Below are 20,709 nucleotides of genomic sequence, written 5' to 3' on the forward strand. Positions count from 1 at the left end.
GGCAGGGGATAGGTTATGGCCTGTCAAATCTTCCATTATGAAACCTTAATTATATCTCATATCTGCAAAGGGGCAAACCAACTATTATATCAACACAGATGGACAAGTGGTAATGCTTCCATTCACAGTGTAATGGGTCTAAAGAAGTTATAGATGTGCTGTGATGTCAAAATAATTTTTTTTAAAGTATCAATTGACATCAAATTTCCTTTGAGATGGCTAAGCACCTCTTGATAAAAAGATTCCTATTATTAAGAGCCACATTTTCAAAAGATGGAAATTCAGTGAGCTGAAACCCATGGAGCCACAGGATCTCATTATCCTTAACTGTTAAAACAAATGGATTTGAAATTGAGTTTCTGAAGACTGGTGACTTATGTGAAATAAATTAATTGTCTCAGTTCTGTTGCTACTGGTCAGCTGTCCATATCACAAAACACCATCCCAACTGGCACCAACTAGAATCCTCCATGCCAGGGGTTCTGTGTGTTCCCCTGATTCCCAGGACTCTATATGCCACCCTTTCCCTCTGTAACAATATGCAAGTGCCAGCAGACACTATCAGGCAGCATATTGTTTCCTGGGGGAAACTGTTTGAAAGCAAAACCTCCTAGGAAACAGTCTGAGAAGCCATGAAGCACAAGAAGCCTGATGTAAGCAGCAACAATAAAGCTGGAGTTTGTAAATGAACCTTGTGACAGAGTGAGATCTTAAAATGCAAATGAACCAGACACAAAGCATAAAACACGGTGGCAGTGGTAATTAAATCCAAAACAGTAGGAGAGAACATTCAGAGCTTCACGGCAGAGGGCAGAATACTTCTGTGAGTACATGGCTTGTCTTACGAGAAAAGGCTAATAACAGAAAATGGAGAGTCTGAATGCTTCAGGGACATTAAATCTGCAAGCTAAGAATTTAGCTCAGGCATGGAAGAGCTGAAAAGAGGAATTTTAACCTCTATGTAGTTATTGCTCTGGCAGATAGAGGATGCTGTGAAAATGAAACTGTTTTATTACAATATTGGAAAAAGAGGGAGAAAGATAGGTGAGACTTTGTGCATGGAAATTCCCGAAGCTCAACGCACCTTAAAAGGAATAACCGGCTGTTTTGATATTCACTGAAACCCCAAGAAGCAGTTGCAGAGAGTATAGATGAGTGCAGCATTGATTTAAAAGTGTTAGCAGCCAGTTCTAATTTTGGAATTTTTTAAAAATTCATTAATAAGAGATTGGACAGCATGTGGGATGAAACTCGCAAGTATGAGAGCAGTTGCTGAGGGAAGCTGACTTGATTTTGGGGAGAAACTTGGAAATATGTAGGGCTGCAGAGCTATACAAAAGAGGATTAGAAGTCTGGAAAGGCAGGCAGCAGAAACTGCCCACACAGTACATAAGAGAAATAAAAAACAGATACAACATTAGTAGATAACAACAGTACAGGCACATGCAAATACTGTGGGAGAAAACATGTGAGATAGAACAAAAATAAGTGTCTGACTTATGAGAAAAAATGCCACATCTATGACAAATTTAATCATTTTGCAGCCATGTGTATGTCCAGAGAAAAGAAAAACAAATCCAGAGTAACTGAAGAGAACAATATTGAGTATGAGGACGTTATGTAGGTGACTGAATAGCGGGTAAACACAGTGAAAGGAGACCGACCTAATAAGCACCAGAAACAGTTGTATGCAGTCATGCTACTCGGAAAGAAAGTGATACGATTTCAATTAGATTGTAGTGCAAATTGTAACATTATCCCAATCAATCTGGTGAACCCAGACATATGATTGGAAGAGACTAACCAGTTGTTAACAATGTACAATCATACCACATTAAAGCCCATGGGAAAATGTAAAATTTAATTAAGAAATCCAAGGAACAAAAAGAAATACAGACTGGATTTTGTGGTCATAGATGGTGAGACAGCAGTACCACTTCTGCGCAGCGAGGATGCCCAAGCCATGAACCTGATAAAAGTACAGTTCCAGAACATAATGCAAGCGGATAGCAGGGTAACTGAAGATACCTTGGATGGTATTACCTGGGCCCAGAAGATGATATAGAGGGCACATACAAGTATGTTTCAGGGAGACGGACAGTTAGATGCTTTGTATAAAATAGAGACTGACACCAGCGTGAAGCCATTTAAATCACCAAAAAGAAAAAAGTACCCAGTGCATTACTACAGCCATTAAATGAGGAACTGCTGAGCCCATGGAATCATACGGCCAGTAGAGAAGATCACAGACTGGATAAGCAGTCTCATGGCGGTAAGAAAACCATCTGGAAAACTGAAAATATGCATAGACCCAAAGCTTTTAAATGAAGCTTTGAAATGGGAGCATTTCCCTCTGCCGACAATTGAGGACCATTATTGAGGACAGTTGAGGACTGATATTACCAAATCTGTCTAAAGCGAGACTTTTTATAGTATGCAATATAAAAAAGAGATTCTGGGATATTGAACTGGATGAAGAATCACATTACTTACAACCAACTCCATTTGGGAGATACCAATCAATAGTTAAAGATGCTAGTGGGAATCAGTCCGAGACAGAGGTATTCCAGAGCAGACTGACCCAAGCATTGGAGGACTTGATGGGAATCCGGACAATAGCAGACGATGTGCTGATAGTGGGAGAGGGTAACAATCCAGAACAAATGCAACGAGATCATGATTACAAATTACTACAATTTTTAAAGTGATACATAAAAAAGAATATTAAATTGAACTTAGCAAGCTCAGGTTGACCATAACCAAGGTGCCACAGATTGGACATTTGTTGACCTCCAAAGGCCTGAAAGTAGACCCTGAGAAAGTGAGGGCAATTAGAGAAATACCAAGACCCAGCAATGTTAGAGGAGTCCAAAAATTCCTGGCAATGCCAATTATATGGTAAAGCTTTTCAACCATCTGTCTGAGAGCTGCGAAATCCTGAGACAGCTGACACATGAAAACACCTTATGAGAATGGATAGACCAACACAAGCAAGCATTCCAGAAAGTAAAATAGATGATTGGGGAGGCTCTCATTCTGAAATATGACAATACAGAGAAACCCCTAATGCTGCAATGTGATGCATCCGAGTTGGGGTGTCAGGCTACATTGTTGCAAGGAGGACAAACTGTTGTGATTACAAGCACAGCATTGTCTGTGACAGAGAAGGGCTATGCTCAAATTGAAAAAGAGTTGTTAGCAATACTCTTTGGAATGGAAAAAAATCACCAATATACTTACAGTTGCACTGTGGATACATGATCTGACCATACACCTCTCAAAAGCATTTGGATGAAAGCCATTACTCAGTGTAGCAAAGTGCTTACAGCAGATAATGATAGGACTGCAGATGTACGACATACAGATCAAGTATTGCTCAGGCAGAGACTTGATTTTGGTGCACATCTTAGGCCCATGAATACTTGCCAGAACCCAGTAAGGAAGGATCTGCAGAGACAGAGAGGGAGAAAATAAATATGGTACAGTACCTACCTATCTTGGAAGAAAGGCTGCGAGATATACATAGAGATACAGTGCAAGAGAGAATGCTGCAGACATTGAAACTCATGATCCCACAAGGATGGTGAGGGACAAAAGACCAAGTACTTAGAGAGGTAACACCATTCTTTCAGTAGAGAGACAAATTGTGTGTACGGATGATGTTATATATCAGGGAAAAAGAGTAGTTATTTCAGCAGCTCTAAAGAATGAGATTATGCACAAAGTTCATTCATCACAATCTGGGAATTGAAGGTTGCTTAAAGTGAGCCAGAGAGACTTTACACTGGCCAGAAATGAATGAGCAATTTATGGATATTCATGGAAAAGTGTGATGTATACAGATCCTGGGAAGACTGTCAAACAAAAGAGACCCTCTGGCAACAAAAAGTTCCAGAAAGACCATGGGCAATGATGGGAGTGGATTTGTTTTACCTTTGGGGATGAAGGATACATGATCATTGTGGACTATTTTTCCAGTTTCTGGGAGATAGACTATTTACCAAACATAGGACCCAGAACAGTCATACGGAAAAGAAAAGCACACTTTGCATGGAATCGCATACCAGGTATCGTGTTTTCTGATAACAGACCACAGTTTGTTTCAGAAGAGTTCCAGAAGTTCAGTAAGAACTGGGATTTTGATCACATAACATCTTCACCGGGGTATCCTCAAAGCAACAGTAGATTCAGCAGTAAAAACTGCTAAAGTAACTGTTGAGAAAAGCAAAAACTGCAGCTGCTGACCCATACTTAGCACTGCTAGATCATAGGAATACTCCCTCACAAGATCTAAATTGTACCAGTCCCAAAGACTGATGAGCCAGAGAACGAAGACACTCTTGCCGACAAGCAGAAGGTTGTTAGAGCTTGGGTACTGCGGTGCTTCCCTTGGCGACTATGGAGGAACCAACAGAAAAAGACAAGTGTTTTACTATAACAGATCTGCCAGATCTGGAGTCAGATGACAAAGAGCATATTCAACCATTAACAAAACAGGACAAGTTCTAGGACAAAGCTACAGTGGTGCAAGCAGGAAATCACAGGTTTCATCTAGTCAACATGAACAATGGACAGATAGTGAGGTGAAACTGTAGGCACCTCAAGAAAACAAAAGAAACCTCTAAGGACAATACAGACATCACATGCTAGTGTTCTACTGCAGGAGAATCCCAAGCCGGAGTTGTAGAAGAGGACAGTGTCAGAGGCCTACCAAAAGAAAAACAGGAAGAAGAGGGTCTTTTGGTGGAGACTCCAGTAACACCAAGCCTAGAGACTGTAGTTGACCAGACAGGAGGAAGACAGCACCAAGGCGGTATCAGTGAACCACACTGTACTAGAGGAGGGCAGATTGTTAAAAGACATGCTCATCTGAGGGATTTTGTGTGATGGACTTCCCAGTTGGACAGTTATATAGCTAAACAAACTCGTAAGGTGATGAATGCAGTAACTGCAAGAATGGTCAGCATCAGAAAGGAGTATGTTAGATTACATTATCAGTTATTGCTGGGGTCAGGTGCTAGACAGTTTTCTTTTAAAGAGAACGGATGTAACAATATGAAAGCTAGCAGCCCCTTTCAGGCAGCATATTGTTTTCTGTGGGAAACTGTTTGGAAGCGACACCTCCTGGGGAACTGTCTGAGAAGCTATGAGGCTGAAGAAGCCATGTTGTAAGCAGCCACAATAAAGCTGGAAATTGTTAATTAAATTTGTGTCAGAGTGAGATCTCATATAGCAGATGATCCAGACACAACAAAGCATAAAATCACATCAGGAACTCTATATACCCCCTTCCATTGTTCCCCTCCCCCTACGCAGTGACTTTGTGTGCCCCCATGAAGGGGTCCACACACTGCTGGTGCTTCTGTGTGGCCAGGCATGACATAGCAGCTCTCTCTCCACTGCAGGTCTCACACTAATAGCTGATCCACTTCTGCGGCAACATGCGTCTTCCTGTGACTTGCCCTCTGACCAGGTCACTTAAAAGTCTCTCCTCTTCCAGGGTTGTCTGTGAACAAAAAGCTGGGGGAATTAATGTAAATAAACTGAATTAGTAAGAGATGGAGGGGAATGAATCCCGCTCAGGGTACGTCGAGTCTGGCCCTCATTTCCCTCAGGGATGGCTTCAGGCAGTGGTTGTCTGGGAAGCTCCTGCATTCAGTCAGTCCTTTGCTCAGGGGCTAAGGGTTGACAGTCTGTCCTCTTCCCAGGTATACCCACAAGTGAGCTGCTCTGCTCCCTTTTTAATCTTCTCCTCCAGCCTGTGCATGCCTTGCAGGTCTGGCAGGCTAAGCCCAGAGCAGCTCCTTAACCCCTGGTTGTCGAGTGGGGAGTTCGTATACCACATCACACCCGACTGTCATTTCTTTTGTTTCTGGCTCTGAGATCAGTCATTCAGGGTGTCAGTATTTGAGATGGGGGTATTGTTACTGTGGAAGGTGGTAATGGCTGCCTCAACTGGATTCTGTGATCAGTCTGGTTGAGGCTGATGGCTCTAACCCAGTGTCTGGGCTCTGTGTGCTCCCACTTCTTCCCATTTTCCCCTAAATCAATAAAATTCTGCCCAATGATGCCTTGAATATTCCCTGAAATTTTGCAGTTGATTGGACATGGTATTCAAATGTTATCATGATTCAGATGAACAAAGAAATGCCTTTGAATTTAGTTTAAGGCCTCATAAGCTCAACCAATTATTCACGCTGGAAGAACTTTAAAAAAAATGGTAATAATTTATGTTATTTATTTAGTTTTTACATTGCACTTAAAACTATCAACTTTAAATCTAGTCAATTAAAAACCAAAATCAAAAGCAGCTTCATGAACTACCCCTTCTCCTGATCCCGCCTTGCTACTTTTTGTGGTTGGACAATCATATTTTCTTATTTTTTCCCTGTTGCTGTGTGAAAATCCCATAAAAATAACAGGGGAAACTGATGCTAATAATGCTGCGGACAGTTCCACCTGGGCAGACCCCATGTTATGTACAGAGCAGCTTGCAGGATTGCAGCCTGAGTGACTGGCTATACATAAAGGGCTAGATTCACAAAGGTACTTAAGTATTGCAATATCTAATCCCTAATGTGCTCTGCTGCCTGGTGGAATTCTCAGCCTTGAGTGAGGCACCCAGGCTCTCCTTGCATTGTATGACCAGAGTTAGGCATCCAAGAAAGGAAGTCTCAGAAGCCAAGATGAGCAGGGTGTACCTAAGTTAACCAGGAATGAAATGCAGAAGACAGGGGCAGGGCACAGGACCAAATCCTCAAAGATATTTAGGTTCCTGACCAATGGACTGGAGGGAGGTGCCTTGTTCTGCTTGGGATTCTGAGCTGTGAATGCTCTCCTAGAGTAGGGAACCTAAACCAGCCCTTTCTTGTGAAAAAAACAGCAAGACCAACAACAGCCCATTGGATAGGGTGCTCATCTGGAATGTGGGAGGCACAGATTGAAATCCCAGCACTGCTTGATTTGGAGCAGAGACTTGAGCCCTGGTCTCTTGCAGCTCAGGTGAGTGTCCAAACCAGCATGCTATTAGGTATTCTGGGGTGGGCTTCTCTCACTCTCTCCTGTTGGAAATATTCCATTTTGTATTAAATAAAAAATGGTTACCTACCTTTCTGTAACTGTTGTTCTTTGTGTTGTGTTGCACATGTCCATTCCACTGTAGTTGCATGCCTCGTACTCAGTTGTCAGACAACTCTTTTCCTCAACAATACCCATCAGGGTGGCTCAAGCACCTTCTGTCACCACACATCACTGTGTGCTGGTATAAAAGGGCAGAGTCGACCAGAACCCTTCTCAGTTCCTTTGTACTGCATAGACTCAAACAGAGAGAGGAAAAAGGACAGATCATGTAATGGACATGTGCAACACATCTCAAAGAACAACAGTTATAGGAAGGTAGGTAACCAGTTTTTCTTGAGTCTTTGCACATGTCCATTCTACTGTTGGTGATTACAAACAGACAAACATGGAGGTGGGCTCAGCTTCTAACTGAACAGTGATTATAGGCACCGGTGAGCTGGAGCTGGTTCGCACCGGTTGTTAAATTTTGAAGCAGTTTTAGAACCGGTTGTTAACCCACTTCCCTGCAGGGGGCGCTGAGGCTTTGATGGGCTCCAGCCGGGAAGTGATGTAATTCCTCCTCCGGCCACCGGGGGCGCTGTGCTGCAGGAGCCACCTGGGCTACCGCTTGGCCCTGGGCACGAGCCCTGTTGCTGCTGCTGCTCTCCTGGCCCTGTAGCTCCCGATGCTGCCTGGTGGGTCCCCGGCTGCTCTGCTGGGCCTGGGCTGTGTCCTGCTGCTCAGGCTGCTCCTAGCTGCTCTCCCCATGAGCACCCACCACCCTGCCCGCAGCCAGTCCCTGTCTCCAGCCTCCCCCGAACCCCCTGCATGCAGCCAGCCCCCGTCTCCAACAACCCCCTGCCCTGCCTCCAGCCACCCCCGCATCCCCTACCCTGCCCGCAGCCAGCCCCTGCCTCCAGCCACCCCCGCACCCCCTGCCTGCAGCCAGCCGCTGCCGCACCCCCTGCCCTGCCTGCGGCCAGCCCCCACCTCCAGTCAGCCCCTGCCCTGTCTCCAGCCAGCCCCACACTCCCTTGCCTCCAGCCAACCCCGCACCCTCCTGTCTCCAGCCAGCTCCGCACCCCTTGCCCTGCCCACAGCCAGCCCTGCACCCCCTGCCTCCAGCTAGCCCTGCCCCACGCCCCTGTCTCCAGCCAGCTCCATAGCCCCTGCCCTGCAGTTCCCAGGGCAGTAACCCTGCACACCTGCTTCAATGAGGGGGGGCAGGGAGCAGCTGGGACCCACACATGTGCACACCCTAGGGTGACCAGACAGCAAGTGTGAAAAATCAGGACAGGGGGCGGGGGGGTAATAGGAGCTTATATAAGAAAAAGACCCCAAAATCGGGACTGTCCCTATAAAATCAGGACAACTGGTCACCCTAGAAAGAAAAGGAGTACTTGTGGCACCTTAGAGACTAACTTATTAACTAATTTAGTAAATTTGTTAGTCTCTAAGGTGCCACAAGTACTCCTTTTCTTTTTGCGAATACAGACTAACACGGCTGCTACTCTGAAAACTGGTCACCCTAGCACACCCCCACGGAGTGGCGGGGACCCACACATGTGAAATGGAGCTCATTTCTAGTTCAGGCCCATCTTTTTAAAAAAGAACTTTAGGCAGGGTTAACATACATCCATATTTTCCCTGACAGGTCACGCTTTTTGGTTCTTAAATTGCCGCCAGAAAATACGGACAAATGGTAACCCTGTTGGTACAAAAAATACATACTGGGGCACATCCCTTAAATCAGAACTTTTTATAGGGAACCGGTTGTTAAGATTTTGGCAGTTCATCACTGATTAAAGGACAACCTGCCTGAAATTGGCATCGTCCCTACACTGATGGGAACTGGCATAATGAGAAGCAAAAGTGTGGACCAATGACCAAGTTGCTACTTCACAAATGTCTATGATCAATACATGCACCAAGAAAACTACTGAAGATGCCTGAAAGCAAGTAGAATATGCCAGTACTCTAGCTGGCGGGGTTATATTAGCCAATTAGTAGCATAAAAGAATGCATGAAGAGATCCAGATAATCAAGATGAGATTATCTGAGTGGAAACTGGTTGGCCCTTAGCTCTGTCCACAACAAATAACTGCATGGAGGATCTAAATGACTTACTATGCGTCAGGTAGAAAGTTAAAGCCCTTTTCACATGCAGTGAATGAAGTCTCTCCTCATCTCCATATGTATGGGGGTTTTGGAAGAACGTCAACGAATAGCCTGCCCAGTTAACATGAAAATTAGAGATTACCATCATGTGAAATTTTGTGTGAGGGCGAAGATAAACTCTATCCTTATGGAAAACTGTATAAGGAGACGCTAATGCTAGGGCTCCCAAATCGCCCACCCTTCTGACTGAGATAATGGCAAATAAAAATGCTACCTTCATAGAGAGGTGGAGCAGAGAGCAAGTTGCAAGGGGTTCAAATGGTGGTCCCATCAACTTTGCTAGGACCAAGTTCAGATCCCAAGGAGGTATAGGATCTTGCACATGTGGGTACAATCTGACCAATCCATTTAGGAATCTGGTATGATAGGTTTGAGAAAAAGGGATCTATTATCCACTGAGGTATGGCATGCTGAACTAGCTGCCAGATGTATTCTTATAGAGCTAATCGCCAAACTCTGATGTTTTACACACAGATTGACAGAGCCAGAAGAGTACCCAGAAGTCACCTACTACAGGACAGGCCCAACAAAGAAAACAACAGAACGCCACTAGCCATCACCTTCAGCCCCCAACTAAAACCTCTCCAACGCATCATCAAGGATCTACAACCTATCCTGAAGGACGAGCCATCGCTCTCTCAGATCTTGGGAGACAGACCAGTCCTTGCTTACAGACAGCCCCCCAATCTGAAGCAAATACTCACCAGCAACCACACACCACACAACAGAACCACTAACCCAGGAACCTATCCTTGCAACAAAGCCCGTTGCCAACTCTGTCCACATATCTATTCAGGGGATACCATCATAGGGCCTAATCACATCAGCCACACTATCAGAGGCTCGTTCACCTGTGCATCTACCAATGTGATATATGCCATCATGTGCCAGCAATGCCCCTCTGCCATGTACATTGGCCAAACTGGACAGTCTCTACGTAAAAGAATGAATGGACACAAATCAGACGTCAAGAATTATAACATTCAAAAACCAGTTGGAGAACACTTCAATCTCTCTGGTCACTCGATCACAGACCTAAGAGTGGCTATCCTTCAACAAAAAAGCTTCAAAAACAGACTCCAACGAGAGACTGCTGAATTGGAATTAATTTGCAAACTGGATACAATTAACTTAGGCTTGAATAGAGACTGGGAATGGATGAGTCATTACACAAAGTAAAACTATTTCCCCATGGTATTTCTCCCTCCCACCCCACCCCCCACTGTTCCTCTGATATTCTTGTTAACTGCTGGAATTAGCCTACCTGCTTGTCACCATGAAAGGTTTTCCTCCTTCCCCCCCCTGCTGTTGGTGATGACTTATCTTAAGTGATCACTCTCCTTACAGTGTGTATGATAAACCCATTGTTTCATGTTCTCTGTGTGTGTGTATATAAATCTCTCCTCTGTTTTTTCCACCAAATGCATCCGATGAAGTGAGCTGTAGCTCACGAAAGCTTATGCTCTAATAAATTTGTTAGTCTCTAAGGTGCCACAAGTACTCCTTTTCTTTACACAGGAGATAGTCCAATATGAGGTTCAAGGGTGAATGGTGTAAGAATACACCTTTCTGACAGGACCAAATGGAGAAGCACTTCCATTTAGCCAGGTACGTGCCCCAGTTGAGGGTTTTCTACTATTCAGAAACACATTCTGAACATTCTTAGAACAGGATTTCTCCAAAGGTATTAATCATGAAACATTCATACTGTCAGGTGGAGGGCTCGCAGGTTGGGATGGAGCAGGCAGCCATGATCCTGAGAAATCATGTTTGGCTCCAGTGTGAGAGACAACAGAGACTTGATTGAGAAGTACAGTAGGTTCGAGTGCCAGTGTTGTTGGGGCCACGCTGGTGCTATAAGGATGAGATGCACATGGTTTTGTTTGACTTTGAACAACACTCTGAGCAGCCAGGGAACTGGAGGGAAGGAGTGGGTCGCTCCAGAGTAGCAGAAAAGCATTTGTCAGTAAGCCTGGGCTAAGACCGCCCTGGGAACAAAACTGATGGCATTTTCTGTTGGATTTTGTTGCAAATAGGTACACTTGGGAAGTCCCCCAGAGCTGGAAGATGGATCTGGCAATATCTGGGAGTAAAGATCACTGGTGGAGTTCAGCGAAGGTCTTGGTCAGTTGATCCACCAACGTGTTCTGCTTCCTTGGAAGGTAAGCAGCGAGGTGAATTGCCTCTGGCATAACTGTGCCGACGTGCTCCTCCCTGTCTATGTAAAACATAGTTGTAGAGTTGTCTGTTAGAATTAAAAAGTTCTTTCCTACTATATGTGGGAGGAAAGCTGAATAGGCTAGTCATAAACCATTAGATCCTGAGATGACCAGAGACCTTGAGTCTGCAGGGACCCCATATGAGCCCCCCAGCCCAGGGCTGATGCATCTGTGACTAGAGTTAGGGTTGGTAGCAGGGGGATAAAGGGGATCCTCACACAGGCTTTCAGAGGGGTATCCACCAATCCATGGATGACAAAACTGACAAGGGCATCTAAACCACTTTGTCCAAATGATGACGATTTGGGACATACACCAATACTAGCCATGCATGCAGATTAATGAAATGCAGCCTGGTGTGTCGAACCACATAGGTACAATGCTGCCATGTGACCCAAGAGACTGAGACAGCTGCATGCCATGGTGAGAAGATATGCTTTCAGTTGCAGCACCAAGCCTTGTACTGTTTGGAATCTGGATTGTGGTAGCAAAGCCTTGGCCTTTGTGGAGTCTAAGATTGCTCCAATAAACTCTATCCCCTGTACCGGTTTTAGAATTGACTTGCTCCAATTTATGAGAAGCTCCAGGACGTCGAATGTGGACAGGATGGCGGATACAGTGGATAGCACCTGAGCCTCACACCAATCTCTCATCAACCAGTAGTCCAAGGACAGGAACACATGAACTCCCGATTGTTGTAGATGTGCTGCCACCACTGCCAGGCACTTTGTGAACACCCGAGGAGCAGCTGAGAGACCAAATGGGAGCACTGTGAACTGACAATGGGAGTCATTTGCCACAAATCTGAGAAACTTCCGAAGGTTGTATTGTATTGCGACCTGGAAATAAGCATCCTTTAAATTGAGGAGAATGTACCAGTCCCACTATTCAGGGAGGGAATAATCAAGGCTAGGCTAATCATGTGGAATTTTATTTTCTTCAGGAATTTGTTCAACTCTCTTAGATCTAAAATAGACCTGAGACCTTCTTTTATTTTGGGGATAAGGAGTTAGTGAGAATAGAAGCCTTTCCCCCAAGGCCCAGTGGGACTTCTTCTATGGCTCCTGCCTGAAGAAGCAATTGAACCTTTTGCAGAAGGAGGATCTCATGAGAGTGGTGGAGAAGAGGGGGGTGGGAAGGAGAGGTAGAAATGAACTGAATGAAGGGTATGTGATATTGCACTCCATGTTTTATGAAAATAGGCTTATGAATGTGAATATAATGTAACTGGAATATGCTTTACGCAAAAGGTCTCTTGTAAGGTATCATTACAAAGCTTATAATTTACTGAGTGTGTTCATCCTATTTGTATGCATGTATCATCCTTGTATCTGAAGCTAGAAATATGAAGTATAACTCTGAGGTCCTATTGTAACTATGCAAAGTGTGGGCCATTAATGGTGGTTTAGAATTTTGATAGCTACCATTGACTAGGACAATTGGTTGTAGATGGTTTATTTACCTGCAAGCCTTTCTGTGTACGTGTGGGCCAGCCAGTGGGTAATGAAAAATGAGGTCTTACAGTGACATGTGACCATGTTACATGATACTGGAATCCATCTTAAATCTGGTACTTTTCCAGTTAGACGGAGGGGTGGGGAACCAGAGAGACAAAAGATTCTCGCCTTGTGCCAGAACAAAGGAGGTGGCCAGTCCTGAGAACACCCCTGCTTTCCACCTAAGATGTCTGCTGGAACTAACAAGGACTCTACCAGGGAAAGGATCGGGCCCAGACTAGGAAGGTGTCTAGTCTGTGAAAGAAGCTTATTGGAACATCTCTGAGGGTGAAATTTTACCTGTAATCAGTTTCTTAATGTATTAGGCTTAGACTTGTGTGTTTTTGCTTTATTTTGCGTGGTGACTTACTTTGTTCTTTCTATTACTTAAAACCATTTAAATCCTAGTTTTTATACTTAATAAAATCACTTTTGTTTATTAATGAACCCAGAGTAAGTGATTAATACGTGGGGGAACAAACAGCTGTGTGTCTCTCTCAATCAGTGTTACAGAGGGCAGACAATTTATGAGTTTACCCTGAATAAGCTTTATACAGAGTAAAACGTATTCATTTGGGGTTTGGATCCCATTGGGGTCCGGGTGCTGGAGATAGGAAATCTGCTGAGCAGTTTTTTAGTTAAAGTCTGCAGCTTTGGGGGCGTGGTTCAGACCTGGGTCTGTGTTGCAGCAGGTTAGCATGTCTGGCTCAACAAGGCTGGGTTCTGGAGTCCCAAGCTGGCAGGGAAAACGGGCTCAGAGGTAATCTCAGCACGTCAGGTGACAGTCCCAAAGGGATCTCTGTGACTGAACCTATCACAGGGCATATCCTAGTTCCACCATCCTTAAGACCCACCAATCCGATGTTATGTCGGTCTAAGCACACAGGAAGTGGGTTAAGTGATCTATAAACAAAAGGTGGGAAACAGATAGAACTAGAGTAACTGGTACATTGCCCTTGAACAATGAAACAAAATGTCTGTTGATGGCTGGATGGGATGAGCACACTGATGCTGAAAAAGAGGGTGGCGGATGTTATTTCCTATAACCCTTGCCCTTTCTTTTCAGCAGATCTTGAGACTGGGCTGCATTTACATCCTCCAAACTGTCCTGAGAGCAGTTCTGGCAACTGGCTTGCCCTCATCCAACATTACTGCAAATTTTAGAATGTTCTCTCAGTAGATGAAGTCATAGTGCTCACGAGTCCCTGTTGGTAAGTGCCTGTTGGTTTGCAATTCTGAGTTGCAGACTACCTGTAGAATGAAGTTTGCATCCAAACAAGTCCAGCCTCTTCAAATTTTTGCCTTTTAGCATCAATGCTTGGTGTCATCTCTCCCATTCGTAGCAGCCACCACCACCAAGAAATGGGGATAGTGAAAGTACAAATGCTCATTCCCCTTAGAGGGGATGTAGTACCTCCTTTCTGCTTGCTTTGCTGTGTGGGGTAAGGAGGATCATAGGCATAATTTGACTTCTATATTTGAGGAGGCAAGGGGCTTAATATCAATCAGTCTAATTTCTGGATTTACCAATTGCTAGTGGTAGTTAAATTACAATGTACTTGAAATCACAAATACAATTTATGTTCATTGTGTAGTCACCCTTTTTAAAATTTTAACTTAATTATTTGCCATGTTTACTAGCTACCAGTTAAAAATCAACATTAACATAAAAACAAATTATTGAATAAACAGAACGATGCACTGTCATGTAACTATGAATCATGTCTCCCTGGTTTTAGAGTTACATAAACATTGTCTTAATATAGAAATACTGTATTTATCTTAATGTAGACGCAATTGTCTTTGCCTTCTGTTAGCTTTTCTTGGTTTTAGATATAGTAAAATAATGTGATGGACCTAATTTAAAAAAGAGTAATATTTTACTTAAATTAAAACTTTTAAAGGTCACAGAGTCACTTTTCCATAGATGTTTTGCATCATCCTATAGAACAGGGGTAGGCAAACTTTTTGGCCCGAGGGCCACATTGGGGTGCAAAACTGTATGGAGGGCCGGGTAGGGAAGACTGTACCTCCCCAACAGCCTGGCCCCCGCCCCCTATCCACCCCCTCCCACTTCCTGCCCCCCTCAGAACCCCTGACCCATCCAATCCCCCCTGCTCCTTGTCCCCTGCCCCCCACCCCATCCAACCGCTCCCTGTCCCCTGACTGCCCCCCAGAACCCCCTGTCTCTTATCCAAACCCCACCCCCCCACTGTTCCCCGTTCCCTTACCATGCCTCTCAGAGCGGCAGGAGCTCGCAGCCATGCCACCCGGCAGAAGTGGCAGGCCAGAGTGCTGGCGGCGTGGGGACAGTGGGGAGGGGCTGGGGACTAGCCTCCCCGACTGGGAACTCAAGGGCTGGATGTGGCCCGTGGGCCTGTTTGCCCATCTCTGCTACAGAATGTAATAGAAAATTATATCCTCGATATAGGTTTTTAGAGTAATTTCTCAAGGTGCTTGATCTAATTCCCACTGAAGGCACAGGAGTCTTTGGCAAGGTCTACACTATACCCTTACTGAGGTATAACAACATCACTCAAGGATGTGAAAAATCCAACCCGAGTGACATAGTTATATTGACCCTAACCTTCCCTGTGTAGACAGCGTTATGTCGGCAGGAGAGCTTCTCTCTTTCATCGGCTTAAAGCATCCTCCCCAGACATGCTACAGCTACATCAGTGCAGTTGCACTGATGCAAATTTCTTGGGTAGACCTGCCCTTTGACCTCTAGCTCTTTCTATGGGAACTAGAAGAGGCTATAGAGCCCCATGATGTTTCTAAAGACACCTATTGATTCCATCCCTATTGATTCCATATAACTGCTCCACTTGGGTGTCCAGTGAATGAACCTGGGTCTATTTGTGTACGAGGACCTGAAATCAGATGAACTTCAGTTGAATTCAGCTTTCAGTTTATTCCCCAAACTCCAGGCAAACATGCAGGAGGAGAAGAAAAGGGAAAGCAACATCAACAAAACAAGATTTGTTCAGCCCACTCCAAACTGAGATCTCTATCTTGCACATAAGTTCTCCTTATGGCACACGTATCCTGCATAAAGCAGATCTGCTTGCATCACTTGCCACAGAGTTAATCTCATTTTTAATAACCACTTTGTATTTATTAATCTTACTAAACTGAAATGAAATCCTTATATGACATATGTCAAAATATGTCTTTCAGAAAGACTGGTAGATCAGATTTTCTCTTTCCCTATATTTTTAGAAAGAAATACACCCTGTTCTCCTGGGATGGGAGGGCTACTACCTTTTGTTGTTCAATAAAGCAAGTCTAAGATGTTTTCTCAGCACAAAACAGACCCTGTCCAGTAATTATGGTTTTCTTCAGCACATTCAATACACACACCAAACAAATGTATTGTTGAAGCCTGTCCCCTACCCCTCCATGCCAGGTTCACCAAGATAGCGAGCAAGAGGAACAGAATCTTGTACGCATGTCCAGCCCTGCCCCACAATCCAGGTATGGGGCTAGCCTGGCAGGATCCAAGTATGGAGGAAGGGTTAGTGTGGGGGGATCCACATGTGAGGTGAGAGTTCTGTGTGGGACAGTCTTGGTGTGGGCTGCTCAGTGTGGGGTCCAGATGTGGGGGGGAGGGGGATCTGGGTGCACAGGGATTCATTGGGGAGGTTCAGGGGGAATCGGAATCTGTGGGGGGGTCCAGGTGAAGGTGGCTGGGGCTCAGTGGGGGCTGGGTGCCGAAGGAGGCTACTGTGTCAAGGTGGCAAACATTGTAGGGGGAAGTTTAAATCCAAACAAAATGTAGAAGAAAATGAATTAAAACATCTGTTAACAATACGTTTTCTAGAACCCTTTCCCCTTTAAACACTAAATTTGGGTTCTAAACTACCCAACAGTTTTCCTTTAATCTTAGGCACCATCAGTGATGGAGACACACCTACAAACATTTAAATTACATAAATAGACACATCTGGGGGGAAAACAGACATGCTTTTTTAACTCTGTTGAGACACATTCAGCTAGGAGAGCTTTATGGAGGAACAAAGCAGAAGAATGGTAAATATGTTGCTTAAAAACAGAGATTTTGCTCCTTAAATAGTTGGTTATATGTCTGTGAAAGGGGCTATGTACAATTCATTTGGAGGGTTGTTTGCTTGTACCCAAGTCTGCTAGAGTTTAATCCTAGGAGAGGACTTCAAATTGTAGGGTTTCAACTTTAGGGAAAGTTGGGGGAAGTCTGTTTATGAATTTTGGGGTAGGAGGTGGTTGCAAATCACATTTGAATAGGAGAGAAAGGATTTTGATGCACAGGTGTTATAGGGATAGTACAAATAACAGTAGTAAGTCAACCTATGTTTATGATGAGGTGGGAATGCTCTCCTTCCCTGTGTTTGTAGAGGAAGAACCCCTGTGAAATGGGTGATGTGGCTGTATGTGCCTTCCCCACCCCCAATGGCATCTGTAGCTAAGGGTGTATCTACATTGTGAAAGTACCTAGGTCAAGTAAGAGCACTCACTTGGGATGGAGGAGACCCAGCTTCATTTTTCCCTCTGCTTACTGGGATGAAAGGATCTGAAAGGGGACTTCCAGCCCCATCTCTTGGCAGTGTCCTAACCATAGGCTATAAAATATTCTGATGGGAGTGTGTCTTTTTCAGTCTCTCCTGTTGAAGCTGTTCCACAGTGATGGTTAGGACACTTCTCAAGAGGTCAGAGACCCCTGCTCAAATCCTTATTGCTCATCAGGCAGAGAGGGGATTTGAACCAAGATCTCTGATACCTCAGGTGAGAACTATAACCATTAACTAGACAAAAGGTTACAAGGGAGGCACCAACTCCACTGCGGTCTTATATGGTCCTATGATCCAGTACATGTGCTCAGAGCTCACTTACCAGATCAGGTCTTGCAGGCAAGATAGGTAGGGTAATACCTATCTTCACCTGGCTTGAAGCGCTTGCTGGAGCTTAAGTGTGAGATAGGTGTTTCACATATGCCCAGAAGCAGTATTGTACATACCGTGGAGACTTCAAAGACAGTGATTCTCAAACTTATTTGATCACCCCTTTCTTTGTGTCTGTACTAGATTATGCCTTTCCCCGTGCGGCGCCCAGCCAACAGTTGCCACTCTTGGCTACCCAGCTCTAAAGGCAGAGCAGGGAGTGGTGGTTGGTGGCTGGGTGTCCAGCTTTGAAGGCACCACTGCTGCCAGCAACAGTGCAGAAGTATGGGGTGGCAATCTCATCCCACCCTTATTTCTCTGCTGCTGCTAGGGGTGGTACTACCTTCAGAGCTGGGTGCCCAACCAGCAGCCACTGCTCTCTGGCCACCTCGCTCTGAATGTGTACGATTTCCCCCCACTAAAGCTTCTCATGTCCCCTCTCCCATACATTCCGTGCCCCCCAGTATGAGAACCTCTTCTCTGTGGCAAAAAGCTAGGGGCCAAGGGATGTTAAGCCGCAGCTGAGCAGCCTTTGAGAAACTTGGTAGTGCCAAACTTTTGGACTTAAGTGCCTATGGCCTTTTGTGGATTTGCACCCTAGAGGCCATGATCAGCGCATAATTGTGTTAAGTCCTATACAAATATGTAGTACAAGTGCAATTCCTGGCCCAGATAATTTACAACTGAGGGCTCTGACCTACAAGTTGAGTAGTCTCATTGACCTTGATGGGACTACTCAAGTGATGGGCATTACTAATATCTACAGGACCAGATTCAAGGGTTTTGGATACAGCAGGTGGATGAAACATAAGTTTGTTTTACTGTTACTGCACTTTCTGCACACAATCATGCTCTTGCATAATAAACAAGAGCTAGTTGCCTGCCTATCTAGTCAATGCCGGCTAGCAATACGCCACAGATATTACAGCGCAGCTGAAACTTGAGAATAGGGTGGTGACTTTATGGATTTTGATGGTAACCATGAGAACAGTGCTTATGGCAGAAGCAGAGGTGAGACAAGGCTACCAGCACTGCCAAACCAAAATTCGCAGCTGACATCGCTGCAAAATAAGAGACCCGATGGGTAGAGCGGGTATCTCAAACGACAAGCCGGTGCATTTCTGTGTAGACCCTCGATCTTGGTACCCGCCGGCACAGGCTGGCTGGGGTAGGGGCGCCAGCAGGTGCAGCCGCTGCGGGGCGCTAAAGGGAGAGATGGAGGCAACAAGGGCTGCAGGCTCAGTGCCATGTGCCGGGCAGACGACGGCAGCCGCCGCCGCCACGAGGCAGGGTGCCGCAGCCAAAACCGGAGCAGAGGCGGCTGCCCGGATCCCACCAGCCCCGTGACCGAGCTGGGGCGGGGGGAAGGGGCAAGGCTGGATCTTCCAGAGCGGGAAGAAACAGCGACACTGGGGGCGGGAGGGACAGGCCGGCCGGCGTGGGCAGCTACCACGGGGCATTAGCCCGCGGGCGGGGGGGGCATTCCCCCCCCCCCCCGTTGCCCGGGCTCCGGGTCTAGGTCACACTCGGGCCGGGCAGGTCACGCCGCGCCCCGCTTACACGAGCACTTTCAATCCCGCACCCAGCCGCTGCTCGCAGCGCTCGAGCCCGGGCCGGGCCGCGCCTCCATTAGACCCTGCGCAGCACCGCCGGCGAAGCGCATAACATGGCGGCGGGCCCTCGCCGGGCCGCCCACGTGACCTAGAGTCGGGTCCCTTCTGGAGAGAACGTTCCGTAGCCGCGCGAGAGAGAGGCTGACTGAGCGCTATCGCGAGCTCTGAGTCGAGGGGGGGCGGGGAGAGCGAAAATATCTCGCGATACTTCGGGAGTCTTTTCTCCTAGAATCCGGAGGGGGGGGGGAACTCGGAGGAGATCTCGCGGTACCCTCCAGGAAAGCCGAGCGGCTCCGCTTGGGGTCAGAGAAGCCCATGGTAGGAGATCTCGCGCGACGTCTCCGGAGCCTCCTTCATCGAAAACCGAGGGGACGAGCCTGCAGAGATATCGCGATAGTTCTAGATTCCTCCCCTCCCTTAATCGAGAGCTGCCGGTTCTCTCGCGGGATCCTTGCGGCAAGGGCGGGGGAAGGGAGCGAGCCGAACGGGGGCGTGGCTTGCGTGCTGAAGTCAGCGCGCTGGCAGGGAGGGGGCGGGAGTATATAAGGGGCGGGCCGAGCCGGGGGGGTTTCAGTTAGAGAGGCGAAACGATTCGAGGCGAACAAGCGGCAGCAGCGGCGAGTTCGAGACCCGGCGAATCTGACTCTCTAGACGCGGAGCGCGACCTCCCGAGACGATCTCTCGTTATGAGTCATGTGGCGGTGGAAAATGCCCTCAGTCTAGACCAGCAGGTGAGGGGCCGCTGGGGCCGCGAGATAAGTGGGGGAGGGGGAGGGGGTGAGCAGCATCGAGTCACGATTATCCTGAAACCTGCGAACTCGGCATCAGTCCTCGACGGTGACGTCGCGATATTTTTTTCTTGTTTAGCTCCCTCGCCCGCCGGCTTCTGGCGCATTTAATTGTTGCGCAGTTTCCGCCGCGGGGCGATTTATCGCCGCGTTGGTCTCGATCGCGGGGCCGGGGCGAGGGATAGATGTTTCTCCTGGTCAGCGGGCTGCGCCTGGCGAGCAGGCCCCAGGCCCGGCTTTTGTGTGAGGCCCGGCACCCCTGGCGGCGGCGGCGAGGAACGGCGGCTGCGGGGGGAGGGGGGGGACAATGGCGGCCATTGTGCGAGTGACGGAGGCAGGCGGCGGGCTGGGCCGGGCCTTTGTCTCGCGCGCTCCGGGACGGGCGGGGGGGGGGGGGAGGGGAGACTTCTTTGTTCTCGCGCCCGCTCCTGCCTGTCTGG

At 46.6% G+C, this 20,709-nt stretch overlaps 1 protein-coding gene and 1 long non-coding RNA gene across 5 annotated transcripts in view; both read left to right on the forward strand.

Annotated features, from left to right (window-relative positions):
• The first annotated feature begins 591 nt into the window (after positions 1 to 591).
• On the forward strand, positions 592 to 14,859 carry LOC122458262. Its single transcript, XR_006278214.1, has 5 exons — positions 592 to 823; positions 10,756 to 10,845; positions 11,274 to 11,399; positions 12,011 to 13,240; positions 14,022 to 14,859. It is a non-coding gene; the product is annotated as an uncharacterized LOC122458262 (long non-coding RNA).
• A 4,639-nt stretch (positions 14,860 to 19,498) lies between these two features.
• The window catches only part of DDX3X (DEAD-box helicase 3 X-linked), a 36,433-nt gene continuing 35,222 nt past the window's right edge, over positions 19,499 to 20,709 (forward strand). Inside the window, exon 1 of one of the 4 annotated variants that reach the window (XM_038387487.2) lies at positions 19,499 to 20,212. In XM_038387487.2, the coding sequence (XP_038243415.1) occupies positions 20,168 to 20,212 (45 nt within the window). In that variant the 5' untranslated portion in view covers positions 19,499 to 20,167. The remainder of the gene's footprint in view (positions 20,213 to 20,709) is intronic. The other 3 variants (XM_038387489.2, XM_038387485.2, XM_038387483.2) reach the window with 3 other exon arrangements.

The sequence above is a fragment of the Dermochelys coriacea genome, chromosome 1 (assembly GCF_009764565.3).
Source record: "Dermochelys coriacea isolate rDerCor1 chromosome 1, rDerCor1.pri.v4, whole genome shotgun sequence".
NCBI lineage: Eukaryota > Metazoa > Chordata > Testudines > Dermochelyidae > Dermochelys > Dermochelys coriacea.